The sequence below is a fragment of the Nycticebus coucang genome, chromosome 9 (genome assembly GCF_027406575.1).
Source record: "Nycticebus coucang isolate mNycCou1 chromosome 9, mNycCou1.pri, whole genome shotgun sequence".
NCBI lineage: Eukaryota > Metazoa > Chordata > Mammalia > Primates > Lorisidae > Nycticebus > Nycticebus coucang.
The window spans coordinates 22,780,601-22,807,803 of NC_069788.1; the positions used below are offsets into that span (position 1 = coordinate 22,780,601).

Consider the following 27,203-nt stretch of genomic DNA (forward strand, 5'->3'; position numbering starts at 1 on the left):
GAATCAATAGTCAAGTGGTTGCATAGCCCACTATCTGTGTGACTTTGCAACTCTAGTAATCACCTTGGTAAATCGGGCATTATAAAAAAGATCACAAAAGTACTGCCCTCTGAGGGTTACTCTGAAGACAAATAAAATGTCCACTGCAGCATTCCTCACTAAAATTGATATATCGTCATCTAGGCCTAAGTTCATTAGACTTAGACAGTTTGGATATGACTTTTCTCTATTCTTAACATTCACCAATTTCTTCCTGTGAATACTAGGAAAAAAATAATTTCTTTCTTATCTTCTTTATACTATCACATAAAATATTTAACCTTGAAGTGGGAGAATTTCAATGTCCTTGAATAGCCTCATATCCGGAAGGTTTTTTGAATCTATCATCATAGACGATACTTACACCTTTTGAAAGTTTCCCAAATACAAAAATTCAACATTAAACACTGAAGATTTAAATGGAATTCGATTTTGCAGAGCAGCGCTGTTCAATATGGTATCCACTAGCCAAATGTGACTATTGAGCACTTGACGTGTAGCTAGGCCTGAACTGAGAGGTTCAATAAGTATAAAGTATACAATGGATTTCAAAGACTTAGTACACACACACACACACACACAAAAAAAAAAGTGTAAAATACAGGGTGTTCATAAAGTTCATGTGCAATTGCACACTATTTTAAATTTTATGGACACCCCATAGTTCACTAATAATTTTTCATCAATTGCATGCTAAAATATTTTGAATATGAGTGAAATAGGCATGTTATTAAAATTAATCACTTAATTTTTAAATTACACACATGGCTCACATTTGTTGTTCTCATTATGATTCTACCGGACAGCACTGTGTCCAGTGGAGACACAATGACACAAGAGTCTGGATTCTCTGGAGGGCAAGGTATAACTGTAGAGTAGGCAACTGACCCACCCTGATTTCTATTTGCCAAATTAAGATCAATCTCTGCCACTGATAAGCAGAATATAAGCTGCAATTGGGCACACTAAAGGAAGTGCCTTAAGTCTGCTTACTATAAATGTGCTTGTTTTCACATTCTACTTTAGAATCAAGCTTTTAAATGTAGGCCATAGTTTGCCTCTAATACTACTAGGGAAGCAATCTTAAATTCTGATTTGTTTGAAGTTAAAATGAATTGTTTCCTTGGGGACAAATAAAGCTGTGACACATTTCTATTTGAGACTCTCTGGGGTTGCTTGGCCCACCTCAACACCTAACTGCACCTGTCCATTCCTCTGCCCTTCCAAGAAGCCATGAAGGGCAGGATGTGAATGGCGATTACAGCAGAACCCTAAACCACAGCAGAAAGAATTCCTCCCCCGTCCTCGGGGAGGGCCATTCCATCCTCTCCACCCACTAACAGAAATTCTGAGGTTCATAAAACAATAACATATAAAATATATTTCCTTTCTTTGTCAAGCATTTCCCTGTACTCTCAAACCTAGAGGTTAACACTATTTACTCCTTTTTATCTGGCAGGCTATAGTTTATCATATTTTTTTCAACTGGCATAAAATAAAAAAGCAGTGAAGAAAGCATCACAAGTAATCAAAACTGATCTCTGCGTCAAGGAAACATATTTATTTGCACCATTAAAAAGTAAGCTAATACATCATTCAATGTGAACTATAATCCCCTACATCATTCTATAAAAGTACACCAAGTTCCAATATAATCTTTTCATATAAAGCCAAGTGTAATCATGGTACAAATGGAAAAACAATTTCAGGAAGAGGAAACAAATGTTTCTGAACATTACCCATATATCTATTTTTGCAATCACGATTTTACCCACTTTGGACGTTAAAAAAAAATGCTCTGTCTACATAAACTAGGCCACTCAGACATTTAGAAAGCACAATCCCTGCAGTTTGGATTTGCTAGGTGGGTAGGAAATTAAGGAAGCTAAAGTAACAATATACCATTTCCTGCTGAGAAGGATATCACAGGAAAATTCACTCAACAGCTGTCACCACTGAAATTGAAATGAGGTTTTTTCCTCCAGCTAAATCCCCAGTAAATGGTATCCAACTTGTAGGAGCCCAGGTGATTTTTCCTGCAGTTATTCCAAATGAGAACCCGATCAATAAAATTCTGCTTTAAATTGGTTGAATATAAATTATTTTTCCACAAGCATGAATTTTACTCAATTTTGTTTTTAAAAAAAAATCTCCTCAGAAAACTGCCATTACACAATATACAGTATAATGATCTATATTTCTGTATAACTGGGGAAAATGGTATGATTCCAAGAGGCTTACACAGCCAGAAAAATCAGGACCATCTAGCTTTTCATATCCGGTAAGAACTACAAATAGAACAAATGCTACTTGCTTTTACGCTCGCCTCATCTTTACCAAGATGGTCCATATTTTCCTATATCTTCTAATTTATAACCTTGACAATCCAATGAACTTCAAGAGCCTATGGACATACCACCCTGAATGTGCCCGATGTCCAATGAACTGCAAGAGAACTGAAAGGTGCACCTCACATTTCTACCAAAAATATCTGTACCTCACATTTGTCGAAAGTCATCAAACTGTATTGTACAAAATGGGTGGATTTCCTTGTGTATAAATTATACCTTATCAAAACTGATTTTAAACGTAAAATATACACAGATACAGCCTCATGATACATATTCAAACTACAGCCCTATGTAGCTACTTTCCCCCATACACATTTAAGGGCCCCAACAAATACCTCTATTTTCATGAGTAAATTTTTTATATTCTTTGACTCTATATTGTTGATATGTATTGTGATAATATGATGGACCCTAACAGAGGAGGCTGTTTTCTTTTTGGCTGGGCCTAGCATAGTCAAGTGATTGCAATAAAGCAAGGATGCCTGGGAGAGTAGTAATGAAAATGTGAAGGTCTGAGGAAATAAAGTTCAAACACTCAGCAGAATTAATACATTAAAATGATGGGTAACACCTTCCCATTCCCCCACACATAACTTACAGAGTGTGGAATGCTTCTGAGATTGGCTATCACATGTTTGCGGCATTCTAAGATTACCCCCCTCACATTTGCTCCCCAGTAACAGCAGAGGACCAGGGACACAGTTTGGGAAGTTTGGGTGTAAGGAGAGGGATGATGGGATGGCTAATGAGGATTATTACTAAAGTCACAGTCCAGCAATCCCATTATCTATCTTTCCTATGCCCCCCTTTAGTCTCACCCAGCCACTGAAGATACCTTATAATGTCTAAAGGTTTCATTTCATAATCAAAAGGTCTATAATGGCCTTGGTTTTGTTGTTTTTTAAATATAAGTCTTCAACATCTGAGTAAGTCATTGGGGAGGAAAAGGGGTGGGGCGTTTCCCTTCTGAGGTCCCACAGAGGAACAGAAGGTGCCCTCTCAGACCTCCAGGACTGGTTCCTGATTCCATGAAGAGTGCCGTGTCCCCAAACAAAGACAAAAACAGCACTAAGATTTCTACAAAATGGTATTTCTTTCTCAGAATTTTCCTCTAAAAGTGACAGAAAATCCATCAGCTTTTTGTCCAAATTACCATCTCATTCGGTCTCACTATTTAGCAGCTTAAAAAATGAATTAAAGGTAAAATGTTTCAACTGGAAGTGTTTTCTATCATCACTTGTCCAATCATTGAAGTGTTTACTGAGGTCCCTTTATGCTAGCCATGGTTTTAGGTAACGAGTTAGTGCTAAATAAGATGTACAGATGCCTTGCTCTCCTGGAGCTTACATTCCAGGTAAAAACATCAAACAAATGAATAAATTTAAATGACTATTTCAGTTAGTGACTTCACTATGAAGAGAGAATAATGAGATAATATTATAAAGTGGTGGTCCCCAACCTTTTTGGCACTAGGGATGGGTTTCATGGAGGCAATTTTTCCCATGACAAGGCGGGGGTGGAGTGTGAGGGGATTAGATTATCCTACAGAGCACTCAACCTAGATCCGTTGCATTCGCAGTTTACAGCAGTGTTCAATGCTCCTAGGAGAATCTAATGCCCTGCCGGATCTGACAGGAGGCAGAGCCCAGGCAATGCTGTGAGCGATGGGGGAGCAGCTGTAAGTAGAGATGAAGCTTCACTCCCTGTCCCTGCTGCTCACCTCCTGCTGTGCGAACAGGTTCCTAACAGGCCAAAGGCCAGTACCAGCCCACAGCCTAGGGTCTGGGGCCCACAGTCAAAAAGCACTGGGGAGGTGACTTAAATTTGGGTGGTTAGGGGCAGGCCTCAATCTAAGAAGATCCACTGCCATGCACATTTGATAGCTGTTCCAAGTAACCCCTTTTAGATGACATGTCTACAGTAAGTCAAGAACCAAGGTAGCGCTATTAAAAGTGGGCTTTTCCACCTCTGGGAGGCCAAGATGGATGGATTACCTGAGCTTGGGAGTTCAAGACCAGCCTGAGCAAAAGCGAGACCCTGTCCATGAAAAAAATAACTGGGCATTGTGGTGAGCGCCAGTAGTCCTAGCTACCCAGAGGCTCAGGCAAGAGGATCACTTGAGCCCAAGAGTTCGAGGTTGCTCTGTGTTATGACACTAGGGCACTCGACCAAGGGCTACAAAGTGAGACTCTGTCTCAAAAAAAAAAAAAAAAAAAAAGTGAGCTTTTCTGGTTCATCTTTTATTATCTTTTTCAAGCACTACTTTCTAAGTAGCAATTAGAAACAATTGAGAGGGCATTAAACTTTTGCTGAGTCTTGCTAGTCTGTCTTTCCTCGGCCTAGTTTATCATATTTTGTTTCATTTTTACTATGAGTAAGTAAAGATTAATTGGTTCTGGACCACTGAGAGGTGTTCTTAGGCTGAACATTCAGATTCACAAGACTCCACAGGACACTGTGGCATCAGTTTACCAAAAAAAAGATCCAGCTATTTTTTTTGTATCACAGCTTGTCTGCGGGAAGGTAGAAAGAGGCAAAATTCACACCAGTACATAAGACAGCAGCCCTCACTTAGGAGCCTCGCATACCTCAGTAGCCACATTTTCTTATAACAACGCTGGTAGTTCTCCAGGGCCACCAGATTTGGAACTCTAGGCCTCAGTATTATGATTTTTAAAAATATACAGTTTATTTAAGTGTATTTCAAATGTGCTATGGAGCTACACAGTCCAATTTGGTAACTAGCTATAACTGGTTATAGAAATTCAGTTTTTCGGTCACACTAGCCCCATTTCAAGTACTCAACAGCCATATGTGGCTCTTGGCTACTGGATTAAACAGCACAGATATAGAACATTTCCATCAGCACAGAAAGTTCTAGTGCATAGCACTTAGCAAGTACTTTTAGCTGCTAATATGTCACAGTAACAATGTGAAATTACAAACCTTTCTCTGGTTTTTCCCACATTATTATCATTTTGTACTTTGTTAGTGCTTTATGACCAACACAGTGTAAAGCAACTAATTTTCTTTACTATCTAACTAGAAGGCAATCAGTGTTTAAAAAAAAAAATCCAATGAGTAAAGAACAGGAAATTTAATAACTACAAAAAAGGATCAAAAATCATAAAATTTGCTTTCCAGGAAGACTACTAGTATTAACAATCCAAAATGCCTAAGAAACTTTGGAGTCACAGGTCTGGCTGGGGATAAGCTTCAAGAGCACTGTGACGTGCAAAGCAGCTTCGTCATTTTCACAGACTCACCATCCCCACTATGCCCTCCGTCATAATGGTTTATTATAATCACTTCAGTTAAAATTCTCTTTCTTCTAATAAATATTAAGTCCTTATAAGGCAGAAATAAATACGTATCCCCAGAGCCTAACACTATGCCAGGCACCTAGTAAGAGTTCCCTTAATGCATTGAATAAACAATAAATAAAACAAACTCTCAGAATGCCAAAAGGTGTATGCATGTACTACCAATTACCTCTCATACAAAATACTGCCCTAAGTCACACTAAGTCCACTACGTACAACCTCATTACAATGTCTGCCATTGACAAAGGCACGTACTTGCCTTTGCTAGGTAGTTGGTTGATGAAGTAGGAAAGGTTTTTCTATCTTCTTTATATATCATTAAAAAGAAAATCAGTAACTTATTTATATGAAAGTGTCCAGCCAGCCATGTCTCTCTTTCTTATATTACACAGCTGGATACTTTCCAGACAGCCCTTGTATTTCTGTTAAGAAATCGTTCTTAACCTTTTTCCAACTTGAAGACATATTAAGCAAGCAAAGTAAATTAACTAAAAACTCCAGAAAACTTTAGTATTCTGTATAAATTAAGAGTGGTGAATTACTTATAAAACTGAAGAAAAGTGATTTGAAAAACTGTTTTCACCACTCACCCCATGTCCAGTGAAAAAAGCCCCACTGTAATAAGATAAAATGATGACCTCCAAATATGTCCATATTCTAATCCCTGGAAGCTATGAACACATCAGGTTGGCAAAGGGGCTTTGCAGATATAAGTAAGGTTAAGATAAGCGAGTATCCTGGAAATCCCTCTGGTATGATCTAATCCTGTGGGCCCTTAAAGGCAGGAAACTTAACTGAGGTTGGAGGTGGAGTGTTGCAGCAGCAGGAAAAGTTAGAGACAAGTGACGCCCTGGATGGCTCTGAGATGGGTCCCCTGTGCAAGGACCACAGAGGCCTCTAGGAGCTCATGGAAAGCGTGAGAAGGAACACAGGCAGCCTTTGGTACCAAAGACCAGCCCCCAGTGGACATGAAAAGGAAGACCTCTGGTCCTACAACCACAAAGTATTAAATTGGTCCAGCAAGATAAACAAGCTTGGAAGCAGATTCCTCCACTGAGCCTCTAGTAAGGGACACAAGGCCTGACACCTTGATTTTGGCCTGGTGAGACCTGTGTCAGATTTCTAACCTACCGAACAGAGATAATAAATGAGCACTGTTTTAATCCACTAACTTTGTGGTGATTTGTTATGGCTGCAATAGAAAACAAATACACTTGCCACTTTTTATTTTACCCATATAAAAAACGGTAGTGTCACTTCTAAATACCAGAGATAGAAATACACTCAGGTATTTATTATATGCACCCACAGAGTATTAATGCGTGTATGTGATTTTAAAAATACTGTAAAGGAGGATCAGATTGCCATACAGATTCTAATCTAGACACACTCATGAGGTTAGGAATTCTGCCACTTTCTCACCAGGGCAACATGGCACCTTCAGACTGATGAACTCTCTGCATCTTCAAAGCTGTGACCACCTAGTTTGCTGCTGTCTCTTGTTCTTACCTCCATCTGCTGGAAAACATCTACGCTGCAATCCCTCTTCAGAAAATCAGCACAGTTTCCCAGTTTACTGTGCCTGATCATATCACAACTGCTTACATTCTACATTTTTTTTTTTGTTTGTTTGTTTGTTTGTTTGTTTTTGTAGAGACAGAGTCTCACTTTATGGCCCTCCGTAGAGTGCCGTGGCCTCACACAGCTCACAGCAACCTCCAACTCCTGGGCTTAAGCGATTCTCTTGCCTCAGCCTCCCAAGTAGCTGGAACTACAGGCACCCGCCACAACACCCGGCTATACATTCTACATTTTTTATTCACAGGCTTAGTCAACCAAAGAAGTCTAAATAGCCAATCAAATGGGAATGGTTAAGTAAAAATAGATATATCTACCCTTGATTGAATATTACATAGACATTTAAATTAGAGTCATAAAAATCAACCTTCTCCTATATTACATAGCTATGACTTACTAAGTTAAAGATAATTGTAATTACACAAAAATATGCACAGAGATTGTAACAAAAGCTTGGCAGGTCTGCCCCTGGTTCAGGTAGGATACTTGCCTGACAAGCAGGACACCCAGGTTCGATTCCTGGCCCACGCAGCCCAAAAAAAAAACAAAAACAAAAAGAAAAAAAGTCTTAACAGTGCTCATATCAGGGAGGTAGGATTTGTTTCTTTTCTTCTTACAAGTTTTATATGTCATGACTGTATTTTTACCAGAAACATTTGATGATGTTGAAGTGTAACAGGATCCATGTGCAGTTGCTCCTCCCCTCCTCCAAAGAGCTGCCCACACGACGAGGCTGCATCACATGCTCCCGTGCAGCCTTGGGAGTGTGCCGGGGCAGGGTGTTTATCAATTTTGGTCCTCTTTCTCCTTGAAAATAAAAACTTCTTGAGTTAAGGGACCAGACCTATTAGACCTTTGCATATAATCCGAGTATCTATTATAGTTTCCTTAAACTAATAGATGGGCTGATTCTAACAAAATGTTGACTCTTGGCAAGCACACCTCTAAGAAGGCATAAACACTTTCCCCACAGACGTGGAAAAATTATAATTCAAAGGTGATAAATAGTGGAAAGAACATATTCTAATTTGCTAATATCTTACTCGGCACCTGGAAAACCTTCCCAATAATCACTGAACTAAAAGCTTGTGCTGCTGCACGTGGAAAAGGAAATAAACAGTTCCAGAGATGGAAACAGGTGACGGGAAGGAACAAACAGCCGGAGCCTGTGCACCATGTTAATGAGGCTTTCATGCCAGCCCTCAACTGATGGAGGCCACTATCTCCTAAACCATTTCCTAACATTTAGTTTTATATTTACCACAATAGATACATGAATGCCTACACAAATTTCTAATTTCAAAATGAGTGCTAATTTAAAAAGAAAACACTGAGCCCTGCACCACCATGGACACCTCCTAGGAGAAGTTTTCTTACAGAGGTTATCTCTCATATAAAATTCGTGACAGCATATTCTTTAGAGGATTAAATACAAGCATGTACATATTAACCAAATGGACTGCATTAGGAAAAGGAATTTTACAAAAGCAGCTTGTAATAATAGCAGCTGAAGGAAAATGCTTACATCATTTTAAATGATTTTAAAATCAAGGTCACTATAAACAGCTGCTTACAAATTCAGAATGCATTAGCATGCTGAACCATGCTAATAAAATGGGAGAGAAAGGGTAACAATTACATGTTAGTGATTAAAACAAAACATTAAATATGAGCAAATATTAACGTGATTTATAATATGCTGTCTGCCGTGCACTTCACATGCTGGAGTGGAGGGAAGGAGGAGGAAGAGGGGCACACTGTGGAGACAGGAATTATCTTCAACGGAAAAAACAATCCAGCCACACAATTCGAGTTACCAAGTTAGCACAGGTAGAATGTCGGCTACAAGTTTTCTTCTCTAGTGTCACCTCTTTATACTTTGCATTTAAAGTGAGATAACAAATAAAAATAATAATCTTTAATATAATACCCTTGCAAGCCAAATATAATTTGATAAGTTTATCCCACGAGTACCATCATTAGGATAGCAAAGATACTAATTTACAGTAAACTTACATTCACAGAACATATTCCAAGACCTTTACACATTTCCAAACTAAAAAATTAGTACATTGTGGAATTCACCCTAGGAAGCACAATGACATATAACCCTGAGGACGACAGTAAAGTCACAATGAGATGGAGGCTCACTGTGTGACATATCTAACAACAGGAGACTTGGGGAAGATAAAGATGATGACTTTTTTGAGAATGAAGCCAATTATCTGGCTTTCTGAAATTTTACATTCTTTTGTAAGTCCGAGCAAGTTTATTTCTTCCAATTGAAGAGTTCCTAGTTATCAATTTTGAAAAATTGTAAAGGCTTATAAAAGAATTCATTCATCTCTTTTGAGAGGAGGGAAGGGCAGTATTTTTCACTATAAAAATCAGATTTTCGGGCAACATCTATGGCTCAGTGAGTAGAGCACCGGCCCCATATACCAAGGGTGGCAGGTTCAAACCCGGCCCCGGCCAAACTGCAACAAAAAAATAGCCAGGCATTGTGGTGGGCGCCTGAAGTCCCAGCTACTGGGGAGGCTAAGGCAAGAGAATCACCTAAACCCAAAGGCTGGAGGTTGCTGTGAGCTGTGATACCACAGCTCTCTACTGAGGGTGACAAAGTGAGACTCTGTGTCTAAAAAAAAAAAAGAAAAAACAATCAGATTTTCTTAATGAGAACTTCATGAGGCTCCATCACTAACCTTTCAGTAGGGATAATGATAAGCGACCATGTACCATCCTCACTGAATTATTCTGAGTAAGAACCAGGCTAGGGTGGAAAGTACTTTATAAACTCCAATGAGTTTGATTTCTTGGTCCATCCCTTCCTATCCCTTCTAAGATCTTGCCCCTTCAATTATTCCCTTTTATTCCCATAGTCCTCAATTCCTCCCCTTAACCTGTAAATATGCTCATCTTTCCAATCTTAAGGAAAAATAAAACACATTCTTGAACCATGAAGCTCAGAGATGAAGTCTTCTTCCCTTCCTTGCCCTTAGAGTTAAGCTCTACCAACAGTAGCCCGTACTCTCTGTATCTCCACAGTCTCATGTTTTATGTATTCCGCAAGTCCTCACAGGACTCAGACTCAAATCTTAACCTGCCACGTGGAGGTTAAGTCCCCAGGGGCACCTGGAGCCTGATCCTGGATTGTGCAGTTCTGACTTGACTTACCACCCCTTTATGAAATCTCTCCCTTAGCATCTTTGATGCCCTTTTTGTTCTATTGCTTTTTCATTTAAGATTCATCCTTGGTATTTATACTGGTTTCTCTTCTAACTCATCACCCACTTTCTCCAGGGCCTATCACAAGTCACTCAAACCCCGATACTCTGTGGGTTCCGTTCAGGGCCATTTGCCCTTTTCCTTGTCTCTCTATCCTCTCTCCCTGAGTGATCTCAACATTTACCTGATTTTAACCGCCACCTATACAGCAATCATTAGCAAATGTCTCCCTGATATAAATCTCACTCTTCCATTACTTACTAAACATTCCCCACATATGTCCCCATAGGCATCTTCAGCTTAAAATTGCTGAAACTACTAAAACCATCTAAGTGACCATATTCACTCCCTAATCCCCTTCTCAGTTAATGACAACATCATTCCCCATGTGAGATTCAAGTTCAGTCTAACCTGCGCACCCACTAAAGCCACCACTGTCCACCGACCTCCTAATGTCCATCGCCCTCAAAGTAACATTTAAATTATACAGTTCATCCAAATCAATGATGACTTGTTCTAATAAGATTATCATTAGAATCTCTCAAGCCAAACAATACTCTCTCCTATTCTGGCCAAAGCAACAGGAAAACAGAAGAAAAACATTACGTTTAGACAGCCAAAAGAGACAATTCAATATACTTGAAAGGCATGTCACAAGGTTACTTTGTAGAAGTGTCAAACTATGCACATCAGCTGCCACCTACATATAGATGTCTCTGACATGGTAATACAATGAGAAACCATTTAGTTTAATAATAATAAAAAAGCAACATCAGTTGGTACATATTACATGTAGCATCTAGCCCTGGTTACCTAGCAACCAGTCATGAGTGAACTCCACAGAGAATAAAAGCCCTAAACAAATGAACAGTTTGTGCAAGTTTCAAGGACTTGAAGAGATGTGTCAGTGGTTAATCTAAATTCTAGTTGGCAAATACCATACTGAGACGGAGGAAGGAAAATCCATCATTATCTCACAGAATCAACAGTGAGATTAACTAGAGTTGAGCTTCTACCCTTTAGTTTTGGACCTTTTGAACCAGCGGTTTTATAGGAAAAGAACGATGATGATATGATTTATACATTATGAAAACTTTATACAGACATATACAACAAAATATCACTAATATAACTTGCATTCATGCATTCGGCAAAATATACAAATGAATACATATCGCATGCTAGACACTGTCCCAGCTGCTGGAAATACAAATATGAAAGTCACTTTATATGTTCTCAAGTAGTTCGTAGATTAATGGAGAAATCAGACAGTAAACAAACAAGAACAAAACCATTAATTCTGTAACACAGAGGTGGGCATGGGATATTATGAAAGCACCTATAAAAGGCATTTAATTCAGACTGGTGAGAGGGCCCTAAATAGTCAGGGAGAACATATCAGAGAAGTAACACTTGAGCTGAGTCTTAAAGGACACACAAAGTTAGTCAAATTATAAGAGATGAGGAGAACACAAAACTATTTTTTATTTATATATGTAGATTAAAAATATATAGGCACATTTACATACATTTAAAATACTAGGTGTCCCTAAAGTCACCATACATAGGGAAAAAGGGAAATTGTAGCTAAGGGTTCCTTTATTTACAAAATACTCATTACAAAACATTCTCTACATGTTGGCCACCTGTTGGCCACCTCTTCGTAAAATTTTACAATGAATATTTTATAAATAAAAGTACAATTTCCCATTTTCACTATTTATGGCAGTTTTAGGGGCAACTTTTAGGATGCCCTGCATATTTTAAATATACAGTTTTAAAATATTAATATATAATATGTATTTATATTAAATATATTTAAAATTTGTATGTAAGCTTCTATATATAACAATAGTATTGGCAAGAGGAAAAATATTCTCAAGGATATAGAAGTGAGCAAAAACACCTAGTAGAGCAACTTCCCGGCATTTAGTGAAGTTAGGATCCCAGTGATGAAAGAGGAATCCAGAGAGAGAGAGGCCAGGTTCCTTCCAGAAGTACGTCATGCTGGAATCAAACTGGAGAGGTAGAGATGGGTTTTAAGCCAAGGAATAAGATAACCACATATGGCAACGATGTGAAAAGTATTAGAAAGGCCAAAGCCTTGGAGAACAGACAAGATATTATTGTGATAGGTGAGATACTCAAAAAATAACACCCCAACAGATTTGAATGGGTGTGGAGGAAGGATAGGGCAAGAGATGTAAATATGATTTCTGAGGTTCCTAACTCGCTAACAGCTCTAGGAAACTTAATGACTACGTACATAATAAGTATACTACTCGGACCCTGCTGAAGTATTATTCTGGACCCCTCCTTTCCTCCTATCCCAACAAAGCAATTACACAGACGTTAAAAAGCAGCTGTCCTGGAAGAAAAATTGACAGGGAAAGGAAGGGGAAAAAATAGGGGGGCCGGGGGAGGAACGGGAAGAGAAAACAAGAGGAAGTAAAAAGGGAAAAATAAATAAACTAAAAAATACCAGAAAGTAAACTCTATCCAACCTTCTAAATGAGATGTGATACATCTTAAGTGTAAAAAGAAATTTTAAAAAGTATACATGAAAAACACTATTGGTAACTGACTACATAAAACTTGAAAATGCAGGTATGTTCACTAATACAACATAACAAAAAAAAATTTAGGAAAAAAGTTTGTAACAAATACAACAAAGAGTTACAGTCCTTTGCATCTAAAGTACGTACGACCAAATAAAATCAGGAAATGATTGCCAACAAATAAGCAAAAAGTACAGATAACTATTCCTTTCCCAAATAAAAATGGGTAACAAAACGTCTAAAAATCATTCTTAATAATAATCAATGAAATGCATATAATCACAATAGCATCTCTATAACTAACCTATCAGCAATTGATTTAGCTGGCCTACCTCGTTAAGGGTATAATACCTTGTAACGTGACAGTCTTATACAATATCATAGTAAAGTTTTGCTTTTGAAAAAGGAAAATGTGTATGTGTATATATATGTATAGCATACACACACACTTAAATCCATAAAATGGGCCACATCCTTTGACAAAGTAATTCTGAAAACCTATCCTAACGAAATGATCGAAAATACAGATTAAGGTTTACATACAACATTATTTATGTAGGAAAAAGAACTAGAAATGGTGTAGAAGCTTCCCAGATGGAGGTGAATATAGTACAGTTTGTACAACCACACAAGAAACTATCATGTAGACACTAACAATAATGTTTTTAGAAAGATTTTAAATAGGGAAGAAAAAAAATCTTATGTTTATAAAAAAAGCAAAAGTAGTAAATCATATAATGAAAAAAAAATCTTCTAATGTTTATTAAAAAGGCAAAAGTAGTAAATCATATAATGTATAATTTCTATACTGGGTTTTAAAAGCATAGGGGGAGACATATTACTTCTGAGTAGTAATGTCAGAATTACTACTATGTTTTCTAAGTTGTTATTTTTTTCCCCAGTAATCAGGCTATATTATTGTTGCATTTAAAAAACAAACTCAACCCATTTCACCTATCCCCAATAAAAGAATACCTTACCTTTGTATTTAATAGCTCATGCATTTAAGATCTTTCTGTAAAGTCTGACATCTCTACTAATTTTAACTTAAACTTAACAAGTAGTTCTGCACATTGTTCTTGAATCAAAAGAGCTTTCTGCCATATGTGGTATGTTACCCTAATGCTAATAATGTATTAAGAGCTTCAATTTGAATAATAGAACTAAAGCAAGAAAAAAATTTAAGTTTTCAGTAATAAAAGAGATTTTAACCACTTTATATATTTTAATCATTTAAATGCACTTGGAATTATATGCGTAACAAGGCTGTGCCTTTGTATTACCTGAGGTGATTGAGCAGAGGCTGAAGTCTTTCATCAGACTGCACAGTAGGCAGGGACCTGGCTGTTAACTAAAAGCAGAGAACAAAGTTAATAAAAACAGCAAAGGCCAAACGCTGAACATACTTAAATACTAAGTGCAAAACAGGGACAGGGGAGAGACAAGGAGGCAGTACTTAAAATGTGAGAAAATGTTTCTCTTTCTTTGAATCAAAAAGTATATAAAAAGATGATATATTGTGTGATTAATTATAAAGCTGATATATATTATGTGATTAAAGCTAACTACATGGCTTGAAGGACAGACGGTATGTCATGGAGTTTAGAAGAAAAAGATAGGCGAAATAAAGAGTAGGAAGGTGGAGTATCCATCCAAGCCTCTACTCACAAAAACACTATCTTTGTAAATAAAAATGAAAATTTTCTAAATGGTAAAATGTATAACAACTAACCTTATAGCACTGAATCCTAAGATGATGGAAGAAACTGAGGTGAGGAAATTTCATTTATAGCTAAGTCACCATGACTCTGCTTATATGCAGGGGTGTGTGTGTCTGTCTGTCTGTCTGTATATATGTATTCCTACATTTTAACAACCACATTATTATAAGAAACCAAGAACATCCATTAGGTATACAACAGCAATCTAAAGTTAATATAGAGATATGACTTCAAATTGACCTAGGAAATAAAGAGAGCCGAGACCTTAACTGTTAAACACTATGGATCAAGTTAACACACTATCATGAAAATGTGAACTTTGGATATATTTTATCACAAAATATCTCTACATATCTCTATTTTTCTCTCTGTTCTAATGAGAATGGCCTCTTATAAGAATTTAGAAAAAAAAATAAAGACATTCAAAGTAATCAGATAGCTTGAAGTAAACTTAAACTATCAAAAAAAAAGATAAATCTCTTCTGGATTCAATTATGATCAAAATAGTTCTAGTATTCTACCAATCAATCATTTAACAATTCACAAAGAACTTTTTTTTTTTTTTTTTTGAGACAGTGTCTCAAGAGTTGCTGTGGGTAGAGTGCCGCAGCATCACAGCTACAGCAACGTCCAATTCTTGGGCTGAAGCCATCCTCTTGCCTCAGTTTTTCCATTTTTATTTTATTTATTTATTTTTTTTTTTTGTGGTTTTTTGGCCGGGGCTGGGTTTGAACCCGCCCCGGCCAAAAAACCACATATGGGACCAGCGCCCTAACCCTTGAGCCACAGGTGCCGCCCATTTCAGTAGAGACAGGAGTCTTGCTTTTACTCAGGCTGGTCTCCAACTTGTGAGCTCAAACAATCCACCCACCTCGGCCCCCCAGAGTGGTACAAAAATGAACCTTAAACAACAAATTTTAAAATATCCTTTGGTTATATATAGGGTATCCTCTCTCATTTTTTTATATTATTTAAAATTTCCTGATAAGGGAAACCAAACATTTAACTCATCAAACTTAATTTTTCATACTATGCAAATAAAAATAAAATTATAATTTATAAATATCTAATAAGTATTATATTTGTGGAGAGAAAATTGACAAAAATGCCAGATATCAAGTCATTTTTATTATATCTAATAATACTGGAGAAATTTTCCCTATTTTGTACAAGAGTCAACACACATCAATAAAGTTATTGACTCGTTTAAAATACGATAAAGTGAGATGATTAGTCTTTTGCAATTTTAGCACAACCACACTTTCAATATCCCTGAGAAATGTTAAGTCTAGTATTTCATAACACATAAAATGTTATCAAGGTTATCAAGTTTTACAAACAAAACACTTTAATACCTTAACACTCCCTGTATCTGTTAATGTCAAATCATGTTACAAAATGTCATTTTCATTGTTCAAGAGATTTCATGTGTTAGAACCAAAGCTAAGCTCTACAAAAGATTAAAACGATTCATCTACCTATCCCAAAAGCCAAATCTTTGAAAACACAACAGACAGACTGGGTTTTTCAGTCACTTCTGTCGATCTATATAGCATATTTTCTAATCAAACTGTCTTTTCTAAACAAGAGCAAACAAACAAAAACATCTCAGTAACAGCAAAAGATTTCTGGACATCTATTCATACCACATAGGAAACACTTTTCAGATCTACCCCTTTATCTTAACCTCTCTTCATCTCCTATTTCCTAAACTATTAACATCTCCATTCACTGTTATTCCTGTCTGCATTCTAGTCCCTTTCCTACCAGGGGTGTCCAACCTTTTGACTTTTCTGTACCACTTTGGAAGAAGCAGCATTGTCTTGGGCCACACGTTATACAATACACAATACACAAACACTAACAAAAGTTGATGAGCAAAAAAACAAAATAAATTATTTTTTAAAAGATCATGCACAGTTTTCAAGACATACACCACCACAAAAAAAAAAAAAGTCCTCGCATAATCTACATGTGGCCCATAGGCTGCAAGTTGGACACCCTTGCGACAAAGTCAAGAGTAAAATTCTCAAAATGAGCAGTAATCACATCCCTAATTAAAATCATCTAACAGTACTCTTAGGCTAAAGTTATCACATCAGTCTTTCATCACACATTTTGTGGCTAATTACTGAAACACTAGATGTAGAAAGAGTATCAGCCTGCACAGCAGCTGCCAATTCCACAAGACACAAAGGAAGCCTAATCAGTCACGAAGCTGCCACCGCTCAGTCTCAGGAACACATATGCACACCACCATGCAAAGCGCTCCACACAGTGCGTGCCAACTGGCCAGAAGCCTTTGTCAATAAAAGTGTCTCTTTGAAAATATTTGCAGGTTATACCTCCAATAAAGGTTTAATAACCAGAATCCACAGAGAACTCAAACGTATTAACAAGAAAAGAACACATGATCCCATCTCAGGGTGGTCAAGGGACTTGAAGAGAAACTTCTCTAAAGAAGACAGACGCACAATCTACAAACACATGAAAAAAAGCTCATCATATTTCATCATCAGAGAAATGCAAATCAAAACTACTCTGAGATATCACCTAACCCCAGTAAGAGTAGCCCACGTAACAAAATCCCAAAACCAGAGATGTTGGCGTGGATGTGGAGAAAAGGGCACACTTTTGCACTGCTGGTGGAAATGCACACTAATACGTTCCTTTTGGAAGGATGTTTGGAGAATACTTAGAGATCTAAAAATAGACCTGCCATTCAATCCTATAATTCCTCTACTAGGTATATACCTAGAAGACCAAACATCACAATATAACAAAGACATCTGTACCAGAATGTTTATTGCAGCCCAATTCATAATCACTAAGTCATTGGAGAAGCCCAAGTGCCCATCGACCCATGAATGGACTAGCAAACTGTGGTACGTGTATACCATGGAATATTATGCAGCCTTAAAGAAAGATGGAGACTTTACCCCTTTCATGTTTACATGGATGGAGCTGGAACATATTCTTCTTAGCAAAGTATCTCAGGAATGGAAGAAGTATCCAATGTACTCAGCCCTACTATGAAGCTAAATTACAGCTTTCACATGAAGGCTATAACCCAACTATAGCACAAGAATATGGGGAAAGGGCCAAGAGAGGGGAAGGGAAGGGAAAGGTAATAGGTGGGGCCACACCTACGGTGCATCTTAGAATGGCTACAGGCAAAACTTACTAAATGCACAGTACAAATGTCTACATACAATAACTAAGAAAATGCCATGAAGGCTACGTTGAACAGTTTGATGAGATTATTTCAGATTGTATAGGAGACCAGCACATTGTACCCCTTGATTGCACTAATATACACAGCTGTGATTTAACACTTAAAAAAAAAAGTGCCTCCTATCATTCCCTCGCCTCTCAAAACAAGATAGTGCTTTTCAGGATTCCTTTCACCCACAAAGTTTTTTAAGATTCCCAAATTTTTACAGGCAGGGATCCTTCACATCATTTGAGATTTGGCACAAATATCATCTCCTCGTGGTAGCCTTGCCTAACCACCCTCAAAAGCAGCGGGGATTCTATTACTCAGGTATCTGACAAAATTTACCATTACCTGAATTTATCCTACTAATTTCTCAGTTGTGTGTTTCTTTCCCTTCAAGAAGACCAGCTCCATCAGAGTCTTGCCACCACGTTCCTCCCTGTTTTGAGCAGCCTGCGGCGCAGCATGCAGTAAGGGTCACCTCTCTCAAATATTTTCAACAGAATCATGAATTTTAAAAAGTATGGCATAGATACTGATCCTCTTGGTCTTGTGTTTCTAACACTGTCATTTGTAAATGTGACCTATCATGTAGAGAGGCCGAGCACATTTCTCCTTTCATTTACAGCTAAATGGGAATACCCAGACCCTTCCATTAAAAGGAGGGCAAGTGCTCCACCATGCAATGAGGTTGAAACTGGGACTCCCTGGCTCAAGGGAAACAAGTAGCCCCAAACTAACAGTCCAAAGCTGTTAGTTTTTGGGTATTTTATAATGGCACTTCTAAAAAAGTAACCATGACAATGTTTCTTCTTTCCCATCTGTGTCTTTTTGGTGGTGGATACAGCAGTTGGTCACTAAATGAAAGCTACAAATAAAGCTAGAGTAGCAACTGAATACATGTATTTAATTTTTCCAACATTATTAAAAATTTTAAACAAAGTTCAAAGTCTTTTACAGTAAACACCCATTAAAAAAACTCTACAAAAAAAAAACAAACAAACAAACAAAGTCTGCCAAGATCGACACTGTTTCAAAAACTCATATAAGGAATAGTCATAAATGTCATTCTATTCAAATAAGTCTCAGAAAAATGCCAAGCAAGAGCCTTTGTCATTTAAATCACAATGCTAGAATTAAAGCATGTATTTAAACACCTTTCAAGATAATATTTCCAAATAAACAAGGTGCAGTTTCCGGTAGGTTCATTATTTTGAAAGAGTCAAAAATATTTTTCTCAAAACACCCCCACCCCATAAGGACATACAATTTTAAGAAATTTGAAATCTAAATAGTAATTAGAACATTTAACTTATACAAGAATAGAAAAATCTGGACAGAAAGCAGGCTTGGTTCTTTTATCTTTTCAAGAGTAAACAAAACAGAAAATATTTTCTTCTTAGACTTTCCACTTACATTAGATCTCTTTAATATAGCTAAAAATAAACTTGACAGCACGAAAAAAAGTAATTTTTCAGAACTATGTTCTCTATCCAATATCATTTTAAAAATTGCGGTGAAGGGGGGGCGAAGACAAGATGGCTGACTGAAGCCAGCTTTCCACAGAGGCTCCGGTCCAGAAGGAGAGTTAAAAGACAAAAATTTAGCAAGTAACCTGCTGGATTAGAGCTGCACCAAGAGAGAAGGTTGAAAAACGCACATCAATCCCGCTGAGGTGAGCTGCAACCCCAAGGACACAAACAAAAGGTACAAAATCCACCACCAAAGGGACAGGTGTCCCCTTACCCCATGAAAACGGCCCGTTGTGCCCCACAAACAAATGAGCAGAGTTAAAAGGTCCTCCCACTACACTCCACGGGAAAGACCCTCTAAAAACTGGACCTACCTCCCCTACTAGGGTACCACGGCGTTTTCCTGCCAGGCATAAAACTGTATACAACTGTATATATTCTCTACCTGCAACTCTGAGCTCCCAGCACTCCCCTCCACTCTCACTCTAAGGTCTGGAGGCCTGTCCCCCACGAGTCCAGATTCTTGGGTGATTTCTCGAGGGGTGTGTACAAGGCCTAAACTGCAGCTGGTCAGTGCTGACTCTGCAGCACGGGAGTGATGAGAGGACGGTTGGCTGAGAGGGAAGCACACCGAAGCGGCAGTGCCCCGAGGGGCAGAGCAGCGGCCATCTTTTACTAACAACAGGGCTCACTCACGGATATTCCAAAGCCACACCCCCTGTCTCCCTGAGCAACCAGAGAAGGCCGGGCATCCACTCAGGTGGCAACCACCACGGAACAGATCTGGGATGGAAAGGCAGGCCCCGTGAGTAAACGGTTTGCCTGAGGCAGTACTGGCTTGGGTGGAGCACGGAGACGAGAAATGCATGCACAGGGCCGGGAAGTTCCCAGGGCGGGGCTGACCCAGAGGACTACTTTTCTGAGTCTCAGACTGGGCCCTCAGGGGATCATCAGCCTATAGACAAAGGAAGACAGGAGGCTACAACTGACAGCTAACTGAATACAAACCTGCAGAAGCAAAGACAGGGCCTGAGGCACAGGCTCTGGGAACTCAAAACAGCTTCTCTTGTGCAGGGGAATTGAGCAGGGACAGAAACAAATTCCCTCAGAGTTGTTCTGTTCTGTAAGTAACATCAATCAGGGGCGGGGCAGGAATTGAGTGAACACCCCCCAGCCTACATAAAGCGCCCGAGGTTGTCAGGACTCACTTTCCCCTGTTAGATACAGGCAGAGTGCAGAGGCCTGGCTGAGCAGAAATAGATTTCCTAGTGATTCAGGCCAGTGCAAACCATGGAGTGTCTGTTCACTACGGGCAACTGGGTCAGAGCCCTGTGGGGCTAACAGTGACTGGGTGTGACAGAGGTGCAAGGTGGGGAAGGAAGCATCAACCTTCTCAGACTGATCTATTTTCTGGGTGGGTCATTCTGACTCCACGGAGCACCAGAGCAAGCCATATCTGAGTAGTCACCAGACCACTGGGATCCAGTTGCCAGAGACCTTTTAAACTCTCCCACCTGAGACAGGTGCTGACTGAGGCAATTGATTTGGACCTCTTGAACTGAGACAATTGCCCGAGGACTATTCAAGTGGTGCCCTGAGTGTGTGGTTGTAGGAAGGTTTGATTTTCCTTTTCCAAATGTTGCCTGCGGGGGGGGGGGGGTGGGGGGTGACTTAATTGCTGGTATTTTTCCACAACTGAGACTTCAAACCAGAGTAACTGTTTCACTAGGTTCAAACAGAAACCAGCTGAAAACAAGACAGAACCACTTAGCCCCACTACACCAAACAGGTCCCCAGTTTCTTAGTCCATAGCACTGTATGGGTCCTCGACAAAGCTCCAGGGGAAAAATCAAACGGTGTAAAACAATCATGAGGCAGAATCAGTGGAAAAATTCTGGTAACAAGAATAACCACAATAGATCAACCCCCCCAAGGAAAGATATGTCAGATGTAACTGAAGATCCCATTCATAAACACCTGGCCGAGAAGTCAGAAATCAAGTTCAGACTTTGGATTGCAAACAAGATTAATAGAATGAAGAAAAATATGGAATTAGAAATTCGAGGAGCAATTCAAAAGTCAGAATTAGAAATTCGAGGAGCAATTCAAAAGTTGTCTCAAGAATTCAACAATGACAAAACCACCAACGATTCTGACGCACTGAACCAAGAAACTGAGCTCTCAAACATCTGAAAAATACAGCAGAATCCCTCAGTAACAGAGTGGAGCAAGCAGAAGAAAGGATTTCTGACATTGAAGACAAAGCCTTTGAACGCTCCCAAACTCAAAGAGGAAGAGAAATGGAGAGCAAAAATGCATCATTCTCTCAGAGAGCTCTGAGATAATTCGAAGAAGGCTAATATCTGCCTCATTGGAATCCCTGAAAGTGATGAAGTGGCCTCACAAGGCTCTGAGACACTTCTCCATGAAATTATGAAAGAGAATTTTCCAGATGTGCCAAGATATTTTGAAATTCAGATAACAGACAGTATCAGAACCCCAGCACAACTCAATCACAATAAGACATCCCCCAGGCATATCATAATTAATTTCACCAAAGTTAATATGAAAGAGAAAATTCTCAAAGCAGCCAGATGTAAGAAATCCATTACCTACAAAAGGAAGAATAATAGAATGATTGCAGATCTCTCTGCAGAAACTTTTCAAGCCAGAAGAGGGTGGTCATCAATTTTTAATCTCCTAAAGGAAAATAACTTTCAACCCCGGATCCAGTATGTAGCTAAACTGAGTTTCACTTATGATGGAGAAATTAAATACTTCAATGACATTCATATGTTGAAGAAATTTGCCATAACCAAACCAGCTCTTCAGGATATTCTCAGACCTAGCCTCCATAATGACCAGACCAATCCTCTACCACAAAAGTAAACTCACTCAGAAACTTTGGATCAAACTCCAACTTCCACAGTGGCAAAAGGATTAAAAATGTCCACTGGACTTTCGAAAAACTCGATACCCAAAATTTTACCAGACTTATCAATATTCTCCATTAATGTGAACGGTTAAACTGTCCTATAAAGAGGCACAGGTTGGCTGACTGGATACAAAAACTCAGGCCAGATATTTGCTGCATACAAGAGTCACATCTTACCTTAAAAGATAAATACAGACTCTGGGTAAAAGGATGGTCATCCATATTTCAGGCAAATGGTAATCAGAAAAAAGCAGGTGTTGCAATTTTATTTGCAGATACAATAGGCTTTAAACCAACAAAAGTAAGGAAGGATATGAATGGTCACTTCATATTTGTAAAGGGTAATACTCAATATAATGAGATTTCAATTATTAATATCTATGCACCTATCCAGAATGCACCTCAATTTATAAGATAAACTCTAACTGACATGAGCAATTTGATTTCCTCAAGCTCCATAATAGTTGGAGATTTCAACACTCCTTTGGCAGTGTTGGACTGATCCTCCAATAAGAAGCTGAGCAAAGAAATTTTAGATTTTAACCTAAACATCCAACATTTGGATTTAGCAGACATCTACAGAACATTTCATCCCAACAAAACTGAATACACATACTTCTCATCAGCCCATGGAACTTATTCCAAAATTGATCATATCTTAGGTCACGAGTGTAACCTCAGTAAATTTAAAGGAATAGAAATTATTCCTTGCATCTTCTCAGACCACCATGGAATAAAAGTTGAGCTGAGTAACAACAGGAATCTGCACACTCATACAAAAACATGGATGTTAAATAACCTTATCCTGAATGATAGCTGGGTCAGAGATGAGATTAAGAAGGAAATTGCCAAATTTCTGGAACAAAACGACGATGAAGACACGAATTATCAGAACCTCTGGAATACCACAAAGGCAGTCCTAAGAGGGAAATTTATTGCACTGCAAGCCTTCCTCAAGAGAACGGAAAGAGAGGAAGTTAACAACTTAATGGGACATCTCAAGCAACTGGAAAAGGAAGAACATTCCAACCCCAAACCCAGTAGAAGAAAAGAAATAACCAAAATTAGAGCAGAATTAAATGAAATCGAAAACAAAAGAACTATACAACAGATCAATAAATCAAAAAGTTGGTTTTTTGAAAAGGTCATTAAAATAGATCAACCTTTGGCTAAGCTAACCAGCAAAAAAAAAAAAAGACTAAAATCTCTAATCTCATCAATCAAACGACAAAGACAAAATAACAACAGACTCCTCAGAAATTCAAAAAATCCTTAATGAATATTACAAGAAACTTTATTCTCAGAAATACAAAAATCTGAAGGAAACTGACAAATACTTGGAAGCATGTCACCTTCCAAGACTTAGCCAGAATCAAGTGGAAATGTTGAAGAGGCCCATATCAAGTTCTGAAATAGCATCAACCGTACAAAATCTCCCTAAAAAGAAAAGCCCAGGACCAGATGGCTTCTAGTCAGAATTCTACCAAACCTTTAAAGAGGAATTAGTACCTATATTACTCAACCTGTCCCAAAATATAGAAAAAGAAGAAAGAGTACCCAACACGTTCTATGAAGCAAACATCACCCTGATCCCCAAACCAAGTAAGACCCAACAAGAAAAGAAAATTATAGACCAATATCACTAATTAATACAGATGCAAAAGTATTCAACAAGATCCTAACAAACAGAATCCAGCAACACATCAAACAAATTATACATCATGACCAAGTCGGTTTTATCCCAGGATCTCAAGGCTGCTTCAATATACGTAAATCTATAAGTATAATTCAGCACATAAACAAATTGAAAAACAAAGACCATATGATTCTCTCAGTTGATGCAGAAAAGCTTTTGATAATATCCAGCATCCCTTCAACATCAGAACACTTAAGAAAATTGGTATAAGGCAGCGCTTGTGGCTCAGTGAGTAGGGCACCGGCCCCATATACCAAGGGTCGTGGGTTCAAACCCAGCCCCGGCCAAACTGCAACAACAACAAAAAAAAAATAGCCGGGCGTTGTGGCGGGCGCCTGTAGTCCCAGCTGCTCAGGAGACTGAGGCAAGAGAATCACGTAAGCCCAAGAGCTGGAAGTTGCTGTGAGCCATGTGACGCCACGGCACTCTACTGAGGGCAGTAAAGTGAGACTCTGTCTCTACAAAAAAAAAAAAAAAAAAAAAAGAAAAGAAGAAAGAAAATTGGTATAGAAGGGACATTTCTTAAACTGATAGAAGCCATCTACAGCAAACCCACAACCAATATCATATTGAATGGAGTTAAATTGAAATCATTTCCACTCAGATAAGAACCAGATAAGGATGCCCCTTGTCTCCACTGCTCTTTAACAGTGTAATGGAAATTTTAGCCATCGCGATTAAGGAAAAAAAAGGCGATCAAGGGTATCCACATAGGGTCAGAAGAGATCAAACTTCCGCTCTTCGCAGATGATATTATTGTACACCTGGAAAACACCAGGGATTCTACTACAAAACTCTTAGAAGTGATCAAGAAATACAGCAGAGTCTCCGGTTACAAAAATCAACATTGATAAATCAGTAGCCTTTATATATACCAACAATAGTCAAGCTGAAAATACAGTTAAGGACTCTATTCCATTCATAGTAGTGCCAAAGAAGATGAAATATTTGGGAGTTTATCTAACAAAGGACATGAAAGATCTCTATAAAGAGAACTTTGAAACTCTAAGAAAAGAAATAGCTGAAAATGTTAGCAAATGAAAAAACATACCATGCTAATGGCTGGGAAGAATCAACATTGTTAAAATGTCCATACTACCCAAAGCTATATACAATTTTAATACAATCCCTATTAAAGCTCCACTGTCATACTTTAAAGATCTTGAAAAAATAATACTTCGTTTTATATAGAATCAGAAAAAACCTCAAATAGCCAAGACATTACTCAGAAATAAAAACAAAGCAGGAGGAATCAAGCTACCAGACCTCAGACTATACTATAAATCGATAGTGATCAAAACAGCATGGTACTGGCACAAAAACAGAGAGGTAGATGTATGAAACAGAATAGAAAACCAAGAGATGAATCCGGCTACTTACTGTTATTTGATCTTTGACAAGCCAATTAAAAACATTCAGTGGGGAAAAGACTCCCTATTTATCAAATGGTGCTGGGTGAACTGACTGTCAACCTGTAGAAGACTAAAACTGGACCCACACCTTTCACCATTAACTAAGATAGACTCTCACTGGATTAAAGATTTAAACTTAAGACATGAAACTATAAAAATACTAGAAGAGAGTGCAGGGAAAACCCTTGAAGAAATCGGTCTGGGCGAGTATTTTATGAGGAGGACCCCCTGGGCAATTGAAGCAGCTTCAAAAATACACTACTGGAACCTGATCAAGGTCAAGCCAAGAACACAGTAAGTAAAGCAAGCAAACAGCCCTCAGAATGGGAGAAGATATTTGCAGGTTATGTCTCCGACAAAGGTTTAATAACCAGAATCCACAGAGAACTCAAACGTATAAGCAAGAAAAGAACAAGTGATCCCATCGCAGGCTGCCCAAGGGACTTGAAGAGAAACTTCTCTGAAGAAGACAGGCACACGGCCTACAGACATATGAAAAAATGCTCATCATCTTTAATCATCAGAGAAATGCAAATCAAAACTATTTTGAGATATCATCTAACTCCAGTAACATTAGCCTATGTCACCAAATCACAAGACCAGAGATGTTGGCATGGATGTGGAGAAAAGGGAACACTTCTGCACTGCTGGTGGGAATGCAAATTAATACATTCCTTTTGGAAAGATGTTTGGAGAACAATTAGAGATCTAAAAATAGATCTGCCATTCAATCCTATAATTCCTCTACTAGGTATATACCCAGAAGACCAAAAATCACATTATAACAAAGATATTTGTACCAGAATGTTTATTGCAGCCCAATTCATAATTGCTAAGTCATGGAAAAAGCCCAAGTGCCCACTGATCCATGAATGGATTAATAAATGGTGGTATATGTACACCATGGAATATTATGCAGTCTTAAAGAAAGATGGAGACTTTACCTCTTTCATGTTTACATGGATGGAGCTGGAACATTTTCTTCTTAGTAAAGTATCTCAAGAATGAAAGAAAAAGTATCCAATGTACTCAGCCCTATTATGAAACTAATTTATGGCTTTTATATGAAAGCTATGACCCAGTTATAACTTCAGGATTTGGGGGAGAGGGAGGGGAGGGAGGGTAGACGATGAGCAGAGGCAGGGTGATTGGTGGGATTACACCTGCGGTGCATCTTACAAGGCTATATGTGAAACTTAGCAAATGTAGAATGTAAATGTCTTAACACAATAGCTAAGAAAATGCCAGGAAGGCAGTGTGATGAAAATGTGTCAAACGGTCTATAAAACCAGTGTATGGTGCCTCATGATCGCATTAATGTACACAGCTATGATTTAATAATAAAAAAATAAATAAATGTCCAGAACATGGGGAAAAAAACATTGGGGTGAAAATCAGCTTTAGTTGAATCTAGAAAAAACAAAGGGAAAGAGAACTAAGAACAATGAAAACTCCAGTTTAATCAGTGATGGTCTCTCCCTTTTCTTAAATTGAAACAAACAAACAAAAAAAAAGCGCTCTGAAGCACGTCTGACAGTATGTTAACACTGGTTAATTCCTGGAAGTAAACACATGCATGCAGGTTATACTATTTTGCAAACATCTGTGTCTAATGTAGTTCAAGAGAAGAAGGGAGGGAGGACTAACAGACTCTCTAGTAGGGTAAGGAATGGCTT

General features: G+C 38.3%; 1 protein-coding gene across 4 annotated transcripts in view; it reads right to left on the reverse strand.

Moving 5' to 3' along the window:
* Positions 1-27,203, reverse strand: part of PRIM2 (DNA primase subunit 2) — a 460,188-nt gene that overhangs the window by 97,686 nt on the left and 335,299 nt on the right. For all 4 annotated transcript variants that reach the window (XM_053600944.1, XM_053600945.1, XM_053600946.1 and 1 more), the window contains one exon: positions 14,358-14,425. In XM_053600944.1, coding sequence (XP_053456919.1) covers positions 14,358-14,425 — 68 coding nt within the window. The remainder of the gene's footprint in view (positions 1-14,357; positions 14,426-27,203) is intronic.